The 23886-nt window shown below is 46.4% G+C and overlaps 1 protein-coding gene across 7 annotated transcripts in view; it reads left to right on the forward strand.

Moving 5' to 3' along the window:
* Positions 1 to 23886, forward strand: part of ELP4 (elongator acetyltransferase complex subunit 4) — a 1619784-nt gene that overhangs the window by 1167958 nt on the left and 427940 nt on the right. Inside the window, exon 10 of one of the 7 annotated variants that reach the window (XM_078680831.1) lies at positions 21116 to 22157. The exons of 5 other annotated variants lie outside the window; for them this stretch is intronic. In XM_078680831.1, the coding sequence (XP_078536957.1) occupies positions 21116 to 21514 (399 nt within the window). In that variant the 3' untranslated portion in view covers positions 21515 to 22157. Of the gene's footprint in view, positions 1 to 21115; positions 22158 to 23886 lie in introns of those variants that run through there. One more of the 7 variants, XM_078680832.1, reaches the window with a different exon arrangement.

Genomic DNA, 23886 nt, shown 5'->3' on the forward strand with positions numbered 1-23886 from the left:
ATTGAAACTGCCATGTTGCTGACTTTCCCTTAGGCAGCGTAAGGCCTGTTTACTTTTGTATTAATTTCATGTTTCCTCTGAGTTTGTCTGGCAGTGCTTCATTACCTGGTTTGACAAGACAGTTGGATTGGGATTTATTGTTGATTAGCTGTCTTGTGCAGCTGTGTGGTCATCAAAAGCTCCTAAGTGTCTCTTGAGTATAATTAATCTCTTGAGTGGCACTTCTCAAGTGTTTTTTTTTACATCATTGAATTCTGATTCTAAACCTCACACAAGTCTATGTCAGCAAACAGAGGGCAAGAATGTTGATTAATCGGTTACCTGTCCAGCAGATATGTGTTGCGCCTCTTACAGCACCCACTGCTCTCAGATTGACTTCTTATATAGTATATCTGATTCATGCATTTGTTATCGTCAGTCTGTGATGATCTGGAAATGATGTGCACTTTGCAACTGTTTGTTTATAGATGAATGGCTCAGGCTTTGAGAAATCGCACATAGCACAAACCACATTTTAGGCACTTTTTCGTGAGAAGGTAACCTTTCTTAAACAAAAACTTGTTTTTTACACTATTTTTTGGCTATGATAGTGTTAGACCGGACATCCTTGGTGTGATATTCCCCCCAGACTGTTTGCCTTCACTCCCCTAGGACTTTGTGCACTTTATCCTTGCTAACCAGAGGCACCGTGCGTGTGCTCTCTACCGTAAAACATTGTAAAATTGGTATACACTTAAATGGCATATAATTTACCAATTAGTTCCTAGTATATGGTTCTTACTACCTGTACCCACTGCCTGCAAGTTAAATGCTACAGGTGGGCTGCAGCACACATTCTCCCATCCACTAAAGAAGCACTGGAAAATGTCATCATGTCATGCCTGCCACTGTTGTTTGTAGTGCAGGTTTAAACTGCCATTTCGACTGCCAAAATAAACCTTTTGCCAGGCCTAAAACTTCATTTTTAATACACATAAGACACTGTAAGGTAGGCCCTACCAGCTTATAGGGAACGTTGCCTGGTATTTAAATAAGTAGAACATGTGTGCTTACCATTTGCATGTCATGACAGTGAAAAACCCCTAAAATTGTTTTTTACTGTATCAAGGCTGTCTCTGCCATAGACTAACACTGGGTTAACTTATCACACTTGATAAGTGATAACCTCAGTTTGGTAACAGATAGAGAAATATTTATTTCACTCATTTGAATTTTAATTAAAATCCTCTTTAATGGTAAAGCCGGATTTTAAGTCACTCTTCTGAAAATCCGACTTCTAGAAAGGTGGCGATTTTTGGTTAAACCAAATGTGTCTTTCTGCCAGGGTCCAGGGTCACATGACTGGGAATGACCCTTCTGTGGTGTGTTGTATATTACTTCCAGGCATGGGGAAAAAAGGGCCTTTGGTGTAGAGCAGATGGTTTCTTTCGTGAGCAGGGTGGCCTGGGAAGTGGTACTTGGCCCTCACTGAACTTCACCTGGTATTCTGAGGGCAGTGCCCAACCCCCTTCCTGACTTATAGATTCAGATAAAGGACTGTCCTGTTTTCTGAAAAAGGAAGGTTGGACCTGCTAACCTTAAACCCAGGATCACTAGAAATGACTCCGAGGGACAGTTAGTTGACCCCCTATTAGAGCTACAGGGACACAACACGCCTTCCTGCAACTGACCAGCACCAAATGGACTTGCCTGAGCCCTGCTGCTGGCCTCTGCTGGAATGAGTCCTGATCCCCAAGAAGTTCCCTCCGGGTCCTAGACCCTTGACTGGCATCAGAGTTTACGCCGCCTACTTCAAAACTGAGCTGCCGGTGAAAATCAAGAGATTTGGGACTCATTGCAACTGTGAGCGGGCTCCTCATGTCAGCAACAATCGTCACATCTCCCACCAGTGCAAAGCTCCATCAATAATCTGCTCCTCTTGCAAACAGTCAAACACTACGCTCCAGCTGGGGCACTTCATGTGGAATTAGACTCTGAGAAGTTAAACTCTTCACTGCTGTGAATCTCATTCCTGTATCCAAACTGCACTCCCTTGCATTCGGTCTGAACATGTGACTTTGACCTGGTCCATCACGTTCAGATACCCACAATTACGCTTTGTTCCTTTTTACACTATTTTTACCAAAAACTATAAAAACTCATAACTATGGTCTCCTTTTTGGATTTTTTTTGTCAATAATGGTGCCATGTTATTTATTACATTTTTCTCTATTTTTCTAAATTGTTTTGGGATTTTTCTTGTGTTTTGTTTTCACTTCATTACCGTTTGTGTGCTGCACAAATACTTTACGCATAGCCTCTAAATTGAGCCTGACTGCTTTTGTTCCAAACTAGCAGAGGGTTAAACACAGGTTTAGTTAGTGACTTTTGTGGGTCATCCTGACATGGGTTGTGTTTTACTTGAGTGGGGCTCTCAACCATCTCAACTAATAACCCAATTTCTTATAGATAGTATACAGTTCCATTTTTTTGTGGGAGCCTCATACATCTACTAACTATGCTTTTCTAGATCCCAGCACAGCAGCATGTGACAGGGCTCAATCAGCAGCCTTCATTCCCTTCTTGAGCCGGAACCAACTAAATCAGGTTATTGATACATCAACCTTCTCTGCACCAAATATTTCTCTAGGAGGCTAAACATTTGCTTCTAACTTTAGATGCACAGCTCTGGGAACTGTTTTCCGTTTGTGATCATGAATAGGACCAGTTGTAGACCATGCTAAACTCAAAACAAGGACTGGATTTGTTCATTATGTGAGTCACTTGCATATGTTACAGTTCTCCTAATCATTCACCAAAACTGCCTGTTAGGCAATAGAAAGTAAACTTTAATGCTCGTACTTTAGATCCAGTTATTTAATAAATACCATATTCTAAATGTTATTCTTTGTCATTATGGCACAGGATGGTGCCCACAGTTTAGAGCGCTTATCATGGGCCTTCTCCTTCTACTTTAGATGACAAATGTTCAATTCTAGAAACTTTTTCTTGAGGTCAGAGAAGCATAACATCAGTGCACCTACACAATATATTTTAAAACAAGAAGGTAAGGAAGGACCTTTAAGGCCCAAGAAGGTTAGCCATTGGAAGTATGTGGCTGTCTGGATTAATGCATGTCAAAATTAATCTTTCATGAAAAGGCGTATGGGGTCAGCAAAGCCTATTGGTGTGAATATCACCCCATTCTACTGCTTGCAAACTACCATGTATGTTTGTGATCCCTTGAGCTTACACCAACACGTTTCTCATGGAAAGTGTGTTGTACCAGAAAAGCACTTAGTCTTCTCAACAGGGTCATTGCAGCACTTGTGAGGCACCACATTGTTACAATCTCAAACAGGTCATGGGTGCTAAGCAGCTGTCCACCCTCTAGCTCAGACTGTTAAGGAGGTTAATTAGACCCTGACAATTCCTTCATTCAAGATCAAGCGCACCTCCCTCCATGTCACCATTAGAAAATTACTGGACTGTTAATTCCTTAGTTGGACAAGGTTTTGTCAAAATTCCACAAGCAAGCTTGCTCTCCTGAATGACCCACTGAACATAACTCTCAAAGAAAAAGAATGTGATGGGCAAAGGCTAGCTGTCGAGGCATCTTAGCCTACTTCAGTGCAGTGGTGCTGCACAGAAATCTGTCACACATAAAAAGTGGTCCAAGGTGAAAGGGAGTGGTAAACATGCGGCTGTCCTTGAAATCTCCTTTGCCAGATCACTGATGTTTTTCCTTCCTGGTCCTTTCGGAGGATCAATATATTCAAACTTTACTTGTTTGTCTTTATATGAGAAGACTGGAAGTTTAAAATCCTAAATAGGTCTCTAGAGTTTACCATTTATTTGAAAAAAGAACTTTTTAGTTAGTGACTTACCTGGCTCAAATGCACACAGGAGTTTGGATGTGACTCGTATTTGTACCTATGATGCATGCTTTCCTAATGCTTTCAAATAATAAAGCAGGAAATTCGCCCATCCTAACTGGCTTGCTATGCAGAGCATCCATCAAAGTGTTATTCCAGTGGTTTTCCATGTGATGCTTACTGAGGATTGGGTCCTTGCTATTCTCGGTTTAGTTTGGCATATTCTGGTAGAATAGCACAGGTTTATGTACAATGCAACATTCATGTCAAAATACTGAAACACGGCCATATCCCTGAGAGCCAGAAGTGGCTTGTGTGGCACATCCAAAGTGCAGGGCAATTATTGATAACTCAGAAGTTTGAAATCCTAAAAGCAAAAGTCAAACATCGGTATCAGCGCCTCGTAAAAAAAAACAAGCTGCACCACTCTTCCTTTGGTTGGTATATACCCCCGTGTTTCTCGTGTTCCTTTCTGTTTGAATTCTGCCCTCGGTTGATGGCTTCTTCTACTATAGTAAATGCCCTTCCACCGAGGAGTTTCCTCCCTTAAGGCGCTGGCCTGCGGCTGAGCATCTTTGCGTTTGCACGCTTTTCTGTTCAGTCAGCACATTGGCTCGATGCTCCTTACCTACAAATGAAGTACCCTGTGTGCTTTTAGGGACAGGGCGGCTACGGCGATGCAGAACAGACCTGATCTGTGACTCTGAGGTTTTATTACCGTGATTGGACTAGGCCGGGCGGGCTATGCAAATAAAACATGAAAGGCAGTAATGCCTTGCAATGCAAAAACCCTCGATTCTGCCTGTCTTGGACTGTCTTTTGACATAATCACCAGTGAATTTGTAAAGACTGAAGGGCAAATCTTGAGGATCCCTTATTCGCAGGCGGTATCCTGAGGGAATTCTTTTGAAAAAAAAGTGTATTAGTTGATGCTTTATTTTGGTCCATTCAGTTTACTTCAGTCGTCAATTTAATGTGTGTGTGTGTAACCCCCACTGATATTAATCTGTGTTTCGTCTGTGTACCCCAATAGTACATATACCTTAAAATACGTAAGAAGTGGCGATAAGATTAGAAACTCTAATTCAGTCATCGATAGTGAAAGCCTTCGGCACTATGGAAACGAGTCTATTCTCTCTATATCAACCTGTGGTACGAGGCCTCTTTCCAGCCCACGAAACCCTCGCTGGGTGGTTTGTAAATCTAGCAAAGGGTGTCGGCGCCGCACCCGGGCTCTTTTAAGCTGCAGTGCTGTCAGAGCATGGGAGGGGTATCCTGCTGGAGGTGGTGGGCCGCCTGCTCGCCGGACATGAAAGATGAGCGTTTTTTCACGAGAATGGGAGTGTTAACCCCGCGGCCTAGCCGAGCTCCTCGCGCCTCCGCCCTCATCTTTGTCTAAGGACCCACCATTTAGTGTGCGTGTAATTGCAGGCCGGCCACCCAGCTTAAAGCAGCACATTAAACGAGTGCATTTGTAAAACACGTCAATGTCCCGTGGGGGTATAAAGCTTCTCGGAGGAGCGTAAAATACTTTAGTTTCAGGTAAATGTTGAAGTTAACAGTTATTGTGAACGTTCATGTTTTAGAACCAATTGTCCCTTCTCTAGAAGGCCGTACCGTTATTTGAATATTGAAACTTTGTGAGCTCTTTTATGTAGCACAAATGTCCTCATTGCATCAGTTTGCCTTGATGGTAAACGTGCCTATTTTAACAATGGAAACATTTGCTTTACAGCAATTTAGATACATTTATTTTTATCAGTTGGTTTTAAACGGACACTGGACTAATGGAGAAGGGAAGGACCAAATTATGCAGCAGAATTGACAAAATTATGCTGCAAGAAAATGCAAAATCTGCAACTTAAAGTGGCACATTTTGTGATAGTATTACCTCAGTATTTTTTTTTTCATTTTTACACACGTTTACACTATCTGGCCAAAGGTTTCATCGTTAGTACTAGTTTGACATCCAAATACAGCAATGTTCAACAAAGAGGTGACCAGTTAACCTTAACTAAAGCCCTTAAATTGTTCGGCAACATGAATATGTGTATGTATGTATTTGTTATTTCATTAGTGCAAATTTTGCCAAACAGCAGTTGAGCACTGTACATGGTCAAAGGCAAGCTTAAAGTCAACAATAAACAGAAGGAGAAGATGACTCGTACACAGTTAATGCATTGTGACGTAGTGTTCTTTAAAGAGGTAAATCTTAAACTCTTTCCTAAATAGGAGTAGCATTGCGGTGGTCCTGATGGATGCAGGGATGCTGTTCCAGAGAAAACCAGGGATGTTGTTTGTGACGGCTGTGTAAATATGTAGCTGGTTTCAAAGATGGTGCTGAGTGGCATGTTGAAATTATATAATTCCAGTCAGCATCGGATTGGGAAGGCGGGCAGTCGGGCATTGGCAGTTAGGCCGGGGCCTTAGTGTCACCTGTGGGCCGGTTTTTGTTGGCTCTATAAACCGGCCCACAGAGCCTTAGTCTTAGGGGGGGGTTGAAGGTGCCGCCGAGCTCTTTGCCGGGGCCGGTTTACGGCCGATTTTGGTATGCTGCAAAAACAGCCCTGTAACAAAATCGGGCCCCCACCCGTGCGGCGCACCGGGGGATTGCCCGGTGCCCGCTATGGCCAGTCCGGCCCTGTCACATGGCCAGTATTCTGGCCAAAGCAGACTTTAGCTTGTCCCCTCTGGGGCCGGGGCAGATGCTCAGAAGCAGTGTCACTTCCCTGCTGTGCTGCTAAACTGAAGCGCCTAGCTCGGATCAGGTTATACTGCTGTTGGGCCATTATCACCTCAGCTCCCCTGGAGCAGCAGCAGCTCTGTTTCACCCCTCCCTGCTAGGCCATCGCCCTGAGGCTAAAGTTGAGTGAGGAGGGGGAAGGGGTCCCGCTGGGGCCTGTTCTTGGCACCTCAGCACCAGAGTCTTTCAGGCCTTGGTAGAGGGGCTGTATGTTTACTTAGGCCTCACTGTGAAGCATCTTTCTCAAAGAGAAAAATTGAGAGGATGTAATATTGGGGTCAGAGTTGCTGAATTAGGTTTGAGTCCCACCCTCAGCTCAAAATCCTGTGATTCTGGGCAAATGACTTAATTGCCCAAGGCCTAGGACAAAAATTACTTTGATCATTTTTAATGTGACTGATGCTTGTATAATCGCTGCCCTTGGGCCGACTTCACACTAAACCTACAATAAAAAATAATGTTCTATTTGACATTAAGAGTCTGCAAAGACTGGATTAATAATAAAAGAAGATTCTTTATCCAATAATAACAAGCCTTGGCATAGCCAATAGGTCTCGCATTTGGGACCTTATAAGTGTTTAACCATGCAACAGTTGGTGTTGTTGCACCAAGGATATTCTGCTGCATAACTAAATACTTATAGGGTCCAAAAAGCGAGACCTATTGGCTATGCCAATGCTTGTTGTTTTTTGTTGCTGTTTTGAGTAAGTTGCCAGATCTACAATAGCTGGACATGGTTTTTGTTAACAGTTCTTTGCATCAAATGAACTTGTTTTCATTGCTCTGAATATTGTTTCCATTCTGTTTGTAGGAAGCAGTCAACCCCGGGGATGTGGGAGCTGCCTAGCTGTGCGCATGCGCCGAACTTTGCAAATGAGAAAAAGCCTGGTGTAGGCGCAATTGACAAGTGTGGAGTGAGGTACCCCCAGGCAGCATGACTCACTCACACAGGAGTTCATGCACTGCACCTGCATACTCAGCATGGTTTAAGGAAACTCAACCCACTCCCTCCCAGGCATCGAACACATATTTACCAAGAAACTCTGAGAAGAGCCTGCCTGCTGCACTGATGGCTGGTAGTGTGTGTGCCTGGTGAAAGTGTGCACTGACGGCTGGTGGTGTGTGTACCTGGTGAAAGCGTGCACTGACGGCTGGTGGTGTGTGTGCCCGGTGGAAGCGTGCACTGACGGCTGGTGGTGTGTGTGCCCGGTGGAAACGTGCACTGATGGCTGGTGGTGTGTGTGTCTGGTGGAAGCGTGCACTGACAGCTGCTGGTGTGTGTGCCCCATGGAAGCGTGCACTGACGGCTGGTGGTGTGTGTGCCCGGTGAAAGCGTGCACTGACGACTGGTGGTGCGTGTGCCCAGTGAAAGCGTGCACCGATGGCTGGTGGTGTGTGTGTCTGGTGAAAGCGTGCACTGACGGGTGGTAGTGTGTGGCGGCTGGTAGTGTGTGTGCCTTGTGAAAGTGTGCACTGACGGCTGGTGGTGTGTGTGCCAGGTGGGAGAGTGCACTGACGGCTGGTGGTTTGTGTGCCTTATGAAATTGTGCACTGACGGCTAGTGGTGTGTGTGCCTGGTGGAAGTGTGCACTGATGGCTGGTGGTGTGTGTGCCTGGTGGAAGCGTGCACTGACGGCTGGTGGTATGTGTGCCTTGTGGAAGCGTGCACTGACGGCTGGTGGTGTGTGTGCCTGGTGGAAGCGTGCACTGACAGCTGATGGTGTGTATGCCTGGTGGAAGCGTGCACTGACAGCTGATGGTGTGTATGCCTGGTGGAAGCTTGCACTGACGACTGGTGGTGTGTGTGCCTGGTGGAAGCGTACACTGACGGCTGGTGGTGTGTGTGCCTGGTGGAAGCGTACACTGGCGGCTGGTGGTTTGTGTGCCTGGTGGAAGCGTACACTGACGGCTGGTGGTGTGTGTGCCTGGTGGAGTAGTGCACTGACGGCTGGTGGTGTGTGTGCCTGGTGGAAGCGTGCACTGACGGCTGGTGGTGTGTGTGCCTAGTGGAAGCATGCACTGACAGCTGGTGATGTGTGTGCCTGGTGGAAGCGTGCACTGATGGCTGGTGGTGCGTGTGGCCGGTGAAAGCGTGCACCGACAGCTGGTGGTGTGTGTGCCTGGTGAAAGTGTGCACTGACGGCTGGTGGTGTGTGTGCCTGGTGGAAGTGTGCACTGACGGCTGGTGGTGGGTGTCCCTGGTGGAAGCGTGCACTGATGGCTGGTGGTGTGTGTGCCTTGTGGAAGCGTGCACTGACAGATGGGGGTGTGTATACCTGGTGGAAGCTTGCACTGACTGGTGGTGTGTGTGCCTGGTGGAAGCTTACACTCACGGCTGGTGGTTTGTGTGCCTGGTGGAAGCGTGCACTGACGGCTGGTGGTGTGTGTGCCTGGTGGAGTCGTGCACTGACGGCTGGTGGTGTGTGTGCCTGGTGGAAGCGTGCACTGACGGCTGGTGGTGTGTATGCCTGGTGATAGCGTGCACTGATGGCGGGTAGTGTGTATGCCTGGTGGAAGCGTGCATTGACAGCTGGTAGTGTGTGTGCCCGGTGGAAGCGTGCACTGACGGCTGGTGGTGTGTGTGCCTAGTGGAAGCATGCACTGACAGCTTGTAATGTGTGTGCCTGGTGGAAGCGTGCACTGACGGCTGGTGGTGCGTGTGGCCGGTGAAAGCGTGCACCGACAGCAGGTGGTGTGTGTGTGCCTGGTGAAAGCGTGCACTGACGGCTGGTTGTGTGTGCCTGGCGGAAGCGTGCACCGACGGCTGGTAGTGTGTGACGGCTGGTAGTGTGTGTGCCTGGTGAAAGTGTGCACTGACGGCTAGTGGTGTATGTGTGTCCGGTGGAAGCTGGCACTGGCGGCTGGTGGTGTGTATGCCTGGTGGAAGCGTGCACTGGCGGCTGGTGGTGTGTATGCCTGGTGGAAGCGTGCACTGATGGCTGGTGGTGTGTGTGCCTGGTAGAAGCGTGCACTGATGGCTGGTGGTGTGTGTGCGCCTGGAAGAAGGGTGCACTGACGGCTGGTTTTGTGTGTGCGCCTGGTGTAAGCGTGCACTGACGGCTGGTGGTGTGTATGCCTGGTGATAGCGTGCACTGATGGCTGGTGGTGTGTGTGCCCGGTGGAAGCGTGCACTGACGGCTGGTGGTGTGTGTGCCTAGTGGAAGCATGCACTGACAGCTTGTAATGTGTGTGCCTGGTGGAAGCGTGCACTGACGGCTGGTGGTGCGTGTGGCCGGTGAAAGCGTGCACCGACAGCAGGTGGTGTGTGTGTGCCTGGTGAAAGTGTGCACTGACGGCTGGTTGTGTGTGCCTGGCGGAAGCGTGCACCGACGGCTGGTAGTGTGTGTGCCTGGTGAAAGTGTGCACTGACGGCTAGTGGTGTATGTGTGTCCGGTGGAAGCTGGCACTGACGGCTGGTGGTGTGTATGCCTGGTGGAAGCGTGCACTGACGGCTGGTGGTGTGTATGCCTGGTGGAAGCGTGCACTGATGGCTGGTGGTGTGTGTGCCTGGTAGAAGCGTGCACTGATGGCTGGTGGTGTGTGTGCGCCTGGAAGAAGGGTGCACTGACGGCTGGTTTTGTGTGTGCGCCTGGTGTAAGCGTGCACTGGCGGCTGGTGGTGTGTGTGCTTGGTGAAAGCGTGCACTGACGACTGATGGTGTGTGTGCCTGGTGGAAGCAGGAGCATTCACAGTGATAGAAGACGAAGAGGAGGGGGGAAGAGAGGGGGCGTGCGAGCAGAGGAGCATGATTCAGAGCTAGAAGACACAATTGAAGCAGACCAGGATGGAGGGGGAAAGGGAGGGGGGTAGTGCAAGCAGAGGAGCCTGATACAACAATAAAAACACAGATGGCAGCTGTGCACGAGCTCGTGAAAGCAAGCTGTAGGCCAGCAAAAGCCTCTGGTGGCACTTTTAAAAGCCACTTACTAAATGTCTCGAAGACACAGCGCATGTGCTGTCTCAGGCGAGACCTAAAAAGGTCCCTATTCCTTCTTGACATGGCTTTTCTGCCTTTGTTTCGGTTTGAACTATCTGTCATGGATCATTAAGCAGATTCAGACCTCATTTTAAACTCAGTTCACCTTATGGTTATTGTTTAAAGTAAATATTGATCAGAGGAGAAAGTACCAGCATTAATCAATCAATCAATCAATCGAAGTATTTATAAAGCGCACTACAAACCCGCTAGGGTTTCAAGGCGCTGATGGGGCTGGGGGGGGGGTGCTGCTACTGGTCAAAGAGCCAGGTCTTGAGGAGTCTTCTGAAGGTAAGTAGGTCTTGGGTCTGTCGTAGGTTGGTGGGGAGAGTGTTCCAGGTCTTGGCGGCGAGGTAGGAGAAGGATTTGCCGCTAGATGTCTTTCGTTGGATGCGGGGGACGACGGCGAGGGCGAGGCTTGCGGAGCGGAGCTGTCGGGTGGGGGTGTAGAAGCTGAGTCTGTTGTTCAGGTAGGCAGGTTCGGTGTTGTGGAGTGTGAGGTTCTGTAATTCTTGAGTCTCACTCCATTTTATTCTGTGCCACCATTTTGTGTTGCCCTCACGTAGGCCTGTAAAGGTAGCCTGGCGAACAAAGTGGCCTGGCCTTCTTAGTTCATGTATACATTAACTAGGTTTCTTTTTGACTCTGAAATGAACTGTAAGAAACTGACCTCTTCACCTGAAACTGACCTCGCAAAGCCAATTTCCCCGATCGATCTTTGTCTGAGATTGCCAATCAATGTTCAGGACATCGTTAACATTTTAGTTTCCTTGCACATGCCTTATCTTGTTCAGCATCTGTTACTGTTTCTTTTTTTTATGTTTCTTCATTACATGGGTTATGCTTTCAATTATAGGTTTGTCCGGCTTGTGGAGATTGAATTTGGGACATTCCTAATAATTAACTTTTGGGTTGGGATACTGTAAATTGAGTTTTTTCTATGTGATACTTTGTTTGAAAATGTATCTTATTGGCTAGAATTTTGTGCAGTTGATGTACATTTATAATGTGAATATTGGGTATAAAAGGAGACGTCTCGCCTTAGTAAAATGAGCAGTCTCCTGAGAATTTACACCGTGATGTATTTCTAGGATCACTGTTACTAGCTGCAGCTAATAAACTTGGTCTCTGACGCCATCCAGAAGTATTCCGTGTCTTTGAATACCAAGACAGGTGAACTCGAAGATCTTAGGCGTGCCCCTGACGCCGCTGGGTTAAACCCCGGTTCTTCAACTGGCGCCCAACGTGGGGCGACTTCAGCGGTACTGGTCCAAGCCCGAAGATTGTGAGGAGCCCCGTGAGGAAATTCTGGAGGACAGCCGCCACTTCATTGACCCCTGCGTGTCGACGTGGACCGAAGGTTTTTTCTGCGAGGCTTCCCCTTTCCGACGGCTGCGAAGGACTGCTGCCCTGACTGTCGCCCTGTCTTGGACCCTCTTGTGATGATTTGTAAGGTGAGACGTTAGACAGTCTTCTGGTGGCGTGACAGACATTTTGGTGGCGTGACAGACATTTTGGTTAAGTATAAGTGGGTCGCTCTCACGACTTTGTTTTGTTTCTTGGTTTTGATTCGGCCATTGCAATAGTCGAAGCCGAGGGGTTCGTATATTTACGAGTGTATCATTTTTCATAACCCCTTGAAGTTTGAAGCAAGACTAGTGAGCTAAAGATGCCTGGTTTTGGCAAAATTAGGAAATGGTTTTGTTGTAGTTGTAATAAGGATTCCCGATTGGAGGACTCGTGTCCGATACCTCCGGTTGAAACTCCAACTTATGAGCTCTATTCAAAGCATGGTGTGGGTCCCATTACCTTTAATGAAGTATGGGTCCGTTGTACAAGGAAAGATGGTGTTTTACGATGGCCCCAACATGGTAGTTTTGAATCAGATGTTTTAGATAACCTAGAAGTTGCGCTATTTAAGAAGAAAGCCCGGCCGGCGATGTTTGACTCTTTCCGCCTTTGGCGTAAGGAAGCCAAACAGTGAGAAATTAAGCAAGCTAAGAGAGATAGGAAGGAAAGGAATATGTCGGTAATGCAAGCTGCTAGGCAGTTTAAGGAAGATGAAGAAGATCGTGCGATTGAAGTGTCAGATAGACAACATTGCATGGCCATTGATAAATGTTACCCGGCTTTGCCACCTCCCCTTTTCAATGTGACTGAAGACCCTGAAAAGGATCATTTGATGTCACATTTACTGAGATTACCACCCCCTTATATACAGGGTGCTACTGCACCTCCGTTACCTCCAGTTGTTAATGTAATGTGTATACTTGTAAAGCGCACTGTTGCCAGCCGGCGTCCTGGCGCTGTATACCGCTGGGGAACCCGTCCTGGCTTTCCCTGTGGGATGGTCCCTGCTGGGAATCCCCAAGGTGGAGCCAGGCATCCCTGGCGTTGATGGGGCCGTTGTGGAGATTAGGCAAGCTAATGCCCAGAGTTGCCGAGTGGGACCCCTGGTTAGAGTAGGCACCGAGGCGAGAATTATCGAGTCCGCTGACCCTGGTCCACGACCCTGCCGAGTCGGGAATCGAACCCTGGTCCCAGGCTGACTTCTGCTTCCGGGTCTGCCGCCTCTAACCAGTGAGCCACACCACTCACTCCAGTTGTTGCACCCCTTGTTGTCGTTCAACCCCCTGCTGTTGTTCAGCCATCTGTTGCTTCACAGGTGGTTCTTCCTCCCGCGGCGCCGCCCCCTCCAGGCCCGCCAGCTTTGTCACCAGCCTTGCCTCAAACTCCTTTGCCTTACACTCCTTTATCTTCGACTTCTCTCATTTCTGTCCCTACGTCTCTCTTGCCTCAAAACACTTTGTCTCCTGTCCTTATGTCAACTTCTTCTCCTTCTGCTCGGCAACGAATGACTGAGACTGTCACTATTGTTTTGGGTCACTGAATATGACCCCTGTTTCTGAACGTAAACAGAGATGTAGTCAGCTTCCTGGTCCCGAAGAGCGGGCAGTGTTCGATCTCCTTGCTCGTAGATGGGTTTCGAATGCCTCCAAGTACGGTCCACAAGTGGTTATGGATATTTTCCTACAGTGGGAGGCACCAAAGCAAAGGCATGTTTTTGATGTCATGTGTACCTTCCTTCGTCAGGAGTGGGAAGATAATGAGTTGGGTTCAATTCCACTGGAAGTGATTAATGTTCAGTCTGAATTTGCTAAAGGAACGATAGTGGGTTCCGATGTTGAGGAAGCGGTAGAGACACTACTCACTTTTAGGTCTAGACTTCCACCTCAGTTATTGTTCGAACCTCACCCTTCTGTTAGGAGAAAAATGAAGCAGTATCCTATGAGAGAGGTCCCCCCCTGTATGGAGAGAGGCAGTTGTGGCTGATGCCGCTCATGGTATTGTGGCTGCACCGGCTCATTTTCAGCGAGTGTGGGTGCATGTCCCTTGGAAGAGAGCTGAGGTCCTGGCTCTTAAGCAGACCTTGCAGGACCCCTGTAAAAATCCTGCTGGTTATTACAAGGAGTTGTCTCAGACAGTTGATGCGTGTGTTATGAATTTAGCTGACATAGATATGTTGATGGGTAATGTAGTTCCTCAACCCTTGTGGGCGAAGATCCGTCACGAGGATCACACGCCAGAGTTAGGAGATACGTGGGTTAATATTACTGCTGCAGATGGTCGGCAGGTAGGAGGTGCCAAACCTGAACCCTTAGTTGCAGAACTACCTGGTAGGATTATTAATTTAATGAAAACTATGATGCCTCCTTTGCGGGTGAATTGGGACTAGTTAGCAGCATGCAAACAAAAAAAAGATGAGTGTGTCTGATTTCTTCACTAGGTTTAAGGAAACATTCATTGATCATAGTGGGAAGGACATGAGTACAGAAGGTGGTCAGAGGTTGTTTGTAGAGAAGTTTGTTTTTAATTTACTTCCTGAACTTTCTAATAAGTTAAAGGACTCTGAGAGTTCATGGGCTGTTTCTTCTTCGGCCCAGATATTGGCTACTGCACAATAGTATGAGAATAGAGATAAATATGAGAAGGATAAAGTAGAGAAGAAGACTAGAGAATTAAAAACGAAAGTTCTTCTGCAGCAGGCTTATCCGCCTCACCCTAATCAGCGTCAGTTTCAGCAACCCCCACAGTTTCAGAAACTGTTGCAGAAGCCTGAGTCATTTGCTTCGCGACTCTCGCTAGGTTCTAATCAGAGTGCTTATTGTAAAGAGGAAGGTCACTTCAAGAATAGTTGCCCGATCTTGCTACAGCGTGCGAATGGTATGTCTGGTCTGAGAGGTCGTGGTGGTTACCAACAAGTACCTAGGGGTAGGGGACGTGGTACGTTTCCTCAGAATGACGTTCATTTTCCCCTAAGAATTCTATGAATTATTTTGACCAACAAAATGTTCCGACCGTCCAGTCCGCTCAGTACTACACTGATGATTATTATGTTGGAAGTGAGAGTGCTGGTTTTAATGATAGTTAGGACAGCCATGGACAAAGGGAGTGAGTAGTGTCAGTTCCAGTAGACCAGAATGGATCTTATGTTGAAGTGATTACATCAGGTGTGGCAGAACCTTTTCTTTTGGAAACAGGTGCAGCAAAGAGTTCTATCCTGCACTTTAAACTCCCTGGCGCACCCTTGTCTGGCTTGACTAATGTTTCGGTAGGATTTTCTGGCACCCCAGGTCGTAACCCTGTTTCTTGTCCTTTGCCCCTTTCTATTGGTCCTTGTGAATTGGAGGCTCCCCTTATTCTAACGACTGGCTGTGGCGAGAATTTGTTGGGTTTAGACTTGTTGAAAAGATTGCATGCAACATTACATTGTTCTCCTTTGGGAGTACATCTTACAGTGGGTAAGAAAGTGATTTCCCCGATGTATCTCTCTAAGGATCGCCTTCCACTGGAACTGCGTTCTCTCCCTGATACACTTTGGGCTACAGGTCCTAATGATGTTGGTCTCTTGCAGATTCCACCCTACGTTGTTACCCTTAAGTCGAATGCTAAATTACCTCGCATTCCTCAGTACAAAATTTCCAGTGCTGGCGAAAGAGCTCTTTTAGCGATTATCTATGATTTGGTTGAGAAAGGTGTGGTTGAAGAAACAAGAGGTAATGTGTGTAATAGTCCTGTTCTGCCTGTCCTTAAGCGTACTGACTCTTCTCAGCCACCTGTGTATCGGTTTGTGATCGACCTTCGAGAGGTCAATAAGATTGTTGTGCCACAGTTTCCTCTTGTTCCAGACATTACTGCTTTATTGACTATGATTCCTGCCTCAGCTGCTTGGTTTTCTGTTATTGATCTGAAGAACGCTTTCTTCAGTATTCCAATTGCTGAGGAAAGTAGGGATATTTTCGGCTTCTCTTTAGGAGGCCGCAGTTTCCGGTTTAAACGCGCTTCTCAAGGTTATTGTGAGAGTCCCTCCATTTATAGTCTGGCTTTGAAAACTCAGCTTGATACTTTTGCATTGCCTTCTGGTGCTACTCTTATCCAGTATGTTGATGATTTGTTGGTTGCTGCTGATGATGAAGAGATTTGTAAAGAGGTTACTCTTTCTTTGTTGCGACACCTGTCTGACCTTCATCATAAAGTGTCACCTTCGAAGTTGCAGTATTGCCGACAAGAAGTGACCTACTTAGGTCATCTCTTATCGAAGGAGGGAAGACGATTGACCCCAGAGAGTATTCAAGCGATTGCCCAAATGACTGTGCCATGCACACAGAGAGATTTGCGTGCCTTCTTAGGTATCACCTCGTATTGTTGACAGTGGATTCCGAATTTTTCTTTGCTAGAGAAACCTTTGTTGGCACTTACTCTTAAGGACACACCACACCCTCTTCCTTGGTCTGACGAATGTCAGAAGAGTTTTTCTGAATTGCGTGATGTATTGTGTTCTGCTCCGGTGTTGGGTACCCCCGACTATAGTAAACCTTTTACACTTTATGTACACGAGAGAGAAGGTTGTGCGTTGTCAGTGTTGACGCAACAATTTGGAGACAAGCAGCGCACATGTGCGTATTTTTCAGCCACTTTAGGTCCGGTAGCTACGGCGTTGCCTAGTTGTTGTCTAAGAGCTACAGCACCAACGGCTGTTTCTATCCGACAGTCTACTGGTTTGGTATTGGATAATACATTGATTGTGATGGTTCCACATGCAGTGGATACCCTATTGAACAGAACAAAGACTCAACATCTTACCAGTGCACGTTTGTCAGGTTATGAGTTGACGCTTTTGGCTAGCCATGTGCACATCAAGCGGTGCAACACATTGAATCCAGCCACATTGTTGCCAATTTTTGTAGAGACCGATGTTCAGGAACAGCATGACTGTTTTCTCCGGATAGAGGAGGAAACGAAGGGTAGAGTTGATCTGAAAGATACTCCTCTTTCGAATCCTGATGGTACCCTATGGGTAGATGGTTCGTGCTTTAAGCTTCCGAATGGAGAGACGACTGCAGCATATGCTGTCACAACTTTGCACACGATTGTTGAAACAGCACGTATTGCACAGAATTCAGCACAGGCAGTGGAGTTGATAGCATTGACTAGAGCGTGTGTGTTGTCAAAAGGAAAGAGAGTGAATGTTTTTACTGATAGCCAATATGCATTTGGCGTGGCTCACAGTTTTGGTCGTTTGTGGAAAGAGAGAGGATTTCTTACTTCCCATGGTACGAAAATTCAGCATGGACAATTAGTGAGTGAACTTCTTGAATCACTTACTTTGCCGACCCAAATTGCGATAGTAAAGTGTAGTGCGCATAAGAAGGTTACGGTTGATGTGGGTCGAGGGAATGCGTTTGCAGATGAAGTAGCGAGAGAAACAGCGAAAGATGTGACGAGTTGGATGTATGTTGCAGGTCCTGCCAGATGGGTTGTGGAAGGAGGAATGTGTGAAGATACAACAGAAAGTGTGAAGATGATTCAGGCAGAAGCTATTGAGAAAGAATTGAGTATGTGGAGAGAGAGTACGGGAATGTTGGATTCGACAGGCTGTTGGGTTGAGTTGTCAGAGCACCGGCGATGGTTGTTGCCGGATGTATATGTGCTCCCGGTGGTTACTATGGCTCATGGGCTGGCTCACATTAGTTCAAAAGAGATATGTAAGTTGTTTGCTCCGGTATGGCAGAATGGTGGAATTCCTAAGTGTGCTGAGAATTTGGTTAAACACTGCATGATTTGCTTGATGCATAATCCTGGAAAGGGAACCCCAACTCCAGCGGGTCATTTTGCTCCTCCAACGTATCCGTTCGAGGTGCTGCAGTTAGACTACATTCATATGGAAAGATGCAATAACTTTCTTGTGTTTGTGTATGTCCTTGTGGTTGTTTGTGCCTTTTCCAGATGGATAGAGGCCTACCCCCTAAAGGATAATACTGCCTTGTCTACAGCCAAGGTTTTGCTCAAAGAATTTTTTCCCAGATATGGCTTGCCGAGGATGGTATGGAGTGATAATGGAAGTGAATTTGTGGGTTAGATTATGAAGAAAGTTTGTGCGGGTCTGGGTATTAAACAGAAATTTCATGCTGCGAATCACCCCCAGTCAGCAGGCCTGGTCGAGTGCTATAATAGCACTCTGAAGCTGAAGTTGGCCAAGGTACAAGCGAGCTCTGGTCTTACATGGCCCGATGCCTTACAATTGGCACTTTTGTCCACGAGAACGACAGTACATTCTCGCGTGGGACTTAGCCCATACGAGATTGTTTTTGGACGCCCGTCGTGAATGTCTGGGGTGTGCCGAGGCCTAAGAAGTACAGTGATATCGAGTACCCTATGTTGGTTAACTACTTACATGATTTGACTGCTAAATTGCGTGTTCTTCACCAACAGGTCCATGACACTTTGCCTTCAGTTTCTGTAGACGCAGGCCACATGATTCAACCTGGCGACTGGATTCTAACCAGGAATTTTCAGAGGTCAAAGAACTTGGAACCAAGATGGACCGGTCCATACCAAGTCCTGTTATCAACTCGGACTGCTATTAAGGTGTTCGGCAAGAAACACTGGGTACATGGTACCCATTGCAAGAAGATAGCTTTGCCCTTACCGTACGATAAGTGGGTCCGGGAAGGTATTGCCGATTCCGAGAGTGAAAGGGTTCCAAGATTTGTACCTTTTAGCGATGCACATCTGGATTGGACTCAGTCAGAACGTGCGGATAATGAAGTCTTGCAAGAAGCTGTGCCGCCGTGTTTGAGATTTGATACTACGTATCCAGAGACACTTTTTCAGGATCAAACTGTGCCTGGTAAAGAACGCTACAACTTAAGGTCTAAAAAGGACAAATGAAATTTGAATTTTTTTGTGAATTACACTCTCAGACAAGAGACTATTTTTCTTTTTCTTTTTTGAGCCACCATCCGGGGTTCAGCTGCAGGGTCGCGATATAAGACTTAAGGAGTGATCCGTGTATTGACGAAAGGTCTGCGGTTCTAGGGACGTCTAGGACGCCTGGACGCACACTTGAGTGAAGAAGGAAAATTGCCGCGAGCAGCACATTAGAGGATGGAGTCTGTTGTAACTGAAAGAGATGTTGAGAGAATAGATCTTAAGACAAGATTTTGTTCATTGATATATAGCAAATGTTTTACAATATTGTGCTTTTTGATGTTTTTAAGTATCACATTAGCTTGTGTGGGTTGGATTGTCTATGTTACACAACAGAAATCTGCACCCACCTCCCAACCTATGCTTTCTTTCACTACTGTTTCTTTGCACCAGTTTTATATGTTTCCTGAACATGAAGAAACAAGGAGATCAGAATTTGTCAACAACTCGTTCATACAGTTGTTGCAGCAGCATCAGTTAGTAGTAAATACCACTAATTGTTGGGTTTGTGGTCTTATGCCTCATACGACAGATAAAGGTATGCCATATTTGGTTTTGCCTTTTTCTTTTAATGGGTCTGTGTGGGCTTTACAGACCATGTTTATCTATGCAAATGAGGTACGCCCCTTACGTTCCCTTAAAGATAACTCCAGCAATAATGCTTTGATAAGGGGAATAGTAGCTATGATCCGAGATATTGATGCATATAATGCTATCCCTAAGGATGAGGTGCAGGCTTATGTTGGTTGGAACGTGACTGGATATAGCACCAGCTTGACAGAGAAGGAGAGACGAACAAGGTCTCCCCCTATTTGGATTGTACCCCACCGAGGCCATTTTTGTTTGCAAGGTACAGGTCGGAATCCGAAAGCTCAGCTAGGTAAGAGTGTGTGTGCTCAAACCTATGTCTATTCATCCTGGATTTCTCCACCGTTTGTGCCAGCTAAAGGCACATATTTTGTTTGTCATGACAGAGCCTATACATGGTTGCCACCTGATTTTTCAGGAACATGTTATGTGGCATTTTTGCTTCCCCCTACATACACTACTGCTTCAGATTATCATAGAACGAGATATGGTAGAGGTGTCTTCAATAAGGAAGATACTGCAGCACACGAAATAGGAGATTTCTTCAAGGGCTTCCTGCCCTTTTGGGGTCCTATGATCAATAGTAGGCATATTCGATAGCTTGTCCGCGTTGTTGAAGCTACTATTAATGAGACAGCAGGTGCTCTTAGTAATATTACAGCTGAGCTTCAAGCGGACCGCCTTATGACTTTGCAGAATCGTATGGTATTAGACATCATACTTGCAGATCGAGGAGGAGTATGTAAATTGATTGGATCCAGTTGCTGTGTTTACATACCAGATAATGCCCCTACAGTGTACCAAGCCATCTCTAGGTTGCATAAGATCTCTGAGTCTATCCATGTAGACGAAGGAGACTGGTCATTGACGGGATGGTTTTGGGGAGTGCTGTCCAAATGGGGATGGAAGATTATGACATTCCTTGGTATGGTTTTAGCCATCCTTTTCTCTTGTTGTCTTTGCATCCAGTGTGGTCCCGCCATTTGTAGTCTTTGTGCTGCTATGTGTGTTCGGAGATCTGTCCCGAGAGAAGTAGAGAATAATAAATGATGCTACAGCAACATTTTGATGACCTAATGAATATCGATATAGACCTAGATTCAGATTAACATGAGTCTTAGGTTATTGCCTACGTAATGGCAAAAGGAGGGTCTGAGGTTCTGTAATTCTTGAGTCTCACTCCATTTTATTCTGTGCCACCATTTTGTGTTGCCCTCACGTAGGCCTGTAAAGGTAGCCTGGCGAACAAAGTGGCCTGGCCTTCTTAGTTCATGTATACATTAACTAGGTTTCTTTTTGACTCTGAAATGAACTGTAAGAAACTGACCTCTTCACCTGAAACTGACCTCGCAAAGCCAATTTCCCTGATCGATCTTTGTCTGAGATTGCCAATCAATGTTCAGGACATCGTTAACTTTTTAGTTTCTTTGCACATGCCTTATCTTGTTCAGCATCTGTTACTGTTTATTTTTTTATGTTTCTTCATTACATGGGTTATGCTTTCAATTATAGGTTTGTCTGGCTTGTGAAAATTGAATTTGGGACATTCCTAATAATTAACTTTTGGGTTGGGATACTGTAATTTGAGTTTTTGCTATGTGATACTGTAACAAGGCGATGCGGAGCACTAACGAGGAGTGGTGGACTCCCGGAAATGACCCTGTTGTGCCTCCTTCTTTGCAGACAGACCCCTGGGAGACAGGACTCGAAGAACAGGATGAGGGACCCGGCGCCTTTAAGTGGGCGTTCTCAGAGGAGGAGGAGACCACTCCCCCTACATACGTAGCAACACCCGGACTGGATAAACCCCCGGAAGCAAGATACAGAGTGTGTGACATCACCCCGGAGGAAGAACAGGCGAGGAGCGGCGTAGGAGAGCGTTTCGAACGGAGCGGAGGAGTAGGAGAGTACCAAGAACAGAAAGAAAACCCCGAAGAACATCCCGGAGGAGAAGACGAGAGATACGGAGTGCCTGGAGGCCAACGACCCCGCGAGCCGCCGTGCCACTCTCCCAGGGGAGGAGCGTGGCTGACCCAGGTACGGCAGCGTATGGCAGTGTGGGCGGGAAGGAAGAGTGTGTAAATATTGTACATAGACCCGCGTTTGTCTCCCGCGTCTTCCCCCTCCTTTTGTGTCCTTTACCCCGCGTTTAACCCCCACCTCGTGTCTGCCCTTCCACCACGTCACTGCAGGAAGTATAATGCACGTTATTTTCACGGGTGCAAACTCCCCGCCTCACCTCACCCGGCCCCACAGGTGCAACCCCTCCCTTGAGGCCATTGAACTAACGGCGTCCTTCTGTTGGCTTCCTTTGCATGGGCTCCGGAGCGGTGTGCTGCTTCCGTGATCATCCCTTCAATCCAAGCGAGGAAGACCCGAAGACCAGGGAGAAGACACCCGCGCTGCAAAGACGGATCCCAGCCAATTCGCCAGGGAGAGACTCACGTTTAGGACACGGAGAACTTTAATGCTGAATACCAAACGTGTAATCCCAATAAAACCCTCTTTACCTGCAAGACCTAGTGTCCTTCTCCTGCCTGGTTTGCAACCTGTCGCTTTAGTAGGTCCTGATCCACTTCCTCAAACCAGAACTGAGCAACCTGCCCAGTCTACAGATACTTTGTTTGAAAATGTATCTTATTGGCTAGAATTTTGTGCAGTGGGTGTACATTTATAATGTGACTATTGGGTATAAAAGGAGACGTCTCGCCTTAGTAAAATGAGCAGTCTCCTGAGAATTTACACCGTGATGTATTTCTAGGATCACTGTTACTAGCTGCAGCTAATAAACTTGGTCTCTGACGCCATCCAGAAGTATTCCGTGTCTTTGAATACCAAGACAGGTGAACTCGAAGATCTTAGGCGTGCCCCTGACGCCGCTGGGTTAAACCCCGGTTCTTCAAGTGCTTTGTGTGTGTGGATGAGGAGCTTGAATGTGATCCTCTTGTCTATGTCTTGTCTATGACCAGGAGATTAAAATCCCAGTGATGCAGGTTAAAAAATGGCCAGGTGGCAAACATAGCCACATCAGTATTTGTGGCCTTTGGGCCACTTTATTTCACCTTACTCTCCCAGCCAAAATGTTGTGCTTCTAGCTTTCACAAATGTTTCTGGCTCTATGAGCTTCAAATATGTAATTTATCAAACATTTCTCTAAAAATTAGCCCAATCAGACAAGCCAAATGCTGTTTTATAAATGTGTGAAATCCGCGAAAGTGGACCACTTTTTTAAGGGGTGCCCGGGCCGAAATGTGATCCCAATCCGACCCTGATTCCAGTGGCTTGGTTTTAATTCATCAGCATGTGTGTAATACAACAAGCACACATTCCAATATGTATTACATTCATATTGCAAGGTGACTCTGCGAACAGTAGATTGACTCCTCTGCAGTATAGCAGTATACTCCTGCGGGGCAGGTGACCAGTTACTGCTTTTTATTTGAAGAAATACTCCTTTTAGATGTTGCACTATTTTCATGCAGTAGATGTTTCCATGGAGTTCCCCAATGCTCACTACCATCAGCCACTCCCCATTTTCTCCCAAGACTCCACAGAATGTAACCATTTTATAATGTCCACCATTCTACAGCAGTAAATGTCTTTGTGTGCTCTGTTTAACCATACACCACCGGCTACATGCTTCCCATGGTATGTGTAAAACGGCACTGACAGTTTGGGCCTGGATCACACTGTAATATGCCTCAAAATATAATACAAATTAATTTGATTTGTAAGAATAAAACCTGTTTTATATGACACTTAGTATTACAGTTTTCCAGTTTCTAAGCACTAGAACAAGCATGGCAGTTCTCTTGGTATCGTTATCAATATAAAATAGCTCTGTACACCCTTCTTGGAAGCATGTATGGTTGAGATCATGGCTCATTTGTCCTTTTCAGATTTGTAGGCTGCAGATTACAGGTCCACTTGTGAGCAGCATGAATTTTGTCCCTTTTGAAGGCCATATGTAGAAATCATGCTTTAGTCGATTGTCACTGTGTCAAAATGAACCACTCTTGGTAGTATTTTAAAAGCAGCTGCTTGTGGACCCCAGCTATTATGCCTAACGCTTGTGATCAATATGATTGTATTGTATTCAGGGGATGGGGAAAGTATTTGCCATTGGCTCAAGTTAACATTTGTAGCCTGTACTCCCAAAATGACTACAGTAATCATGCCACCAAAACAGCTGCCAGGATTGGGTCTGAACAGGCTTGATCAATGATAATTTTGCAGCCTAGGATTGAGTGAAATTGGGAGTCTCTTCGTTTGGTCTTTCACCACAATGGGATGATGCAGAGAATGCAGGCAGGCTGCTCTGCAGCTGCACTTCTGCCATAGCCTTCCAGGGGTTCTGCACCCCTGGACATGACTTTGGGTTACATGGAGCGGCACCAAGCATCCAAAGACTTACTAGTTGTCCTCATTCACACGTCATTAAAGCGAGGGACAAA

The sequence above is a fragment of the Lissotriton helveticus genome, chromosome 3_1, assembly GCF_964261635.1.
Source record: "Lissotriton helveticus chromosome 3_1, aLisHel1.1, whole genome shotgun sequence".
NCBI lineage: Eukaryota > Metazoa > Chordata > Amphibia > Caudata > Salamandridae > Lissotriton > Lissotriton helveticus.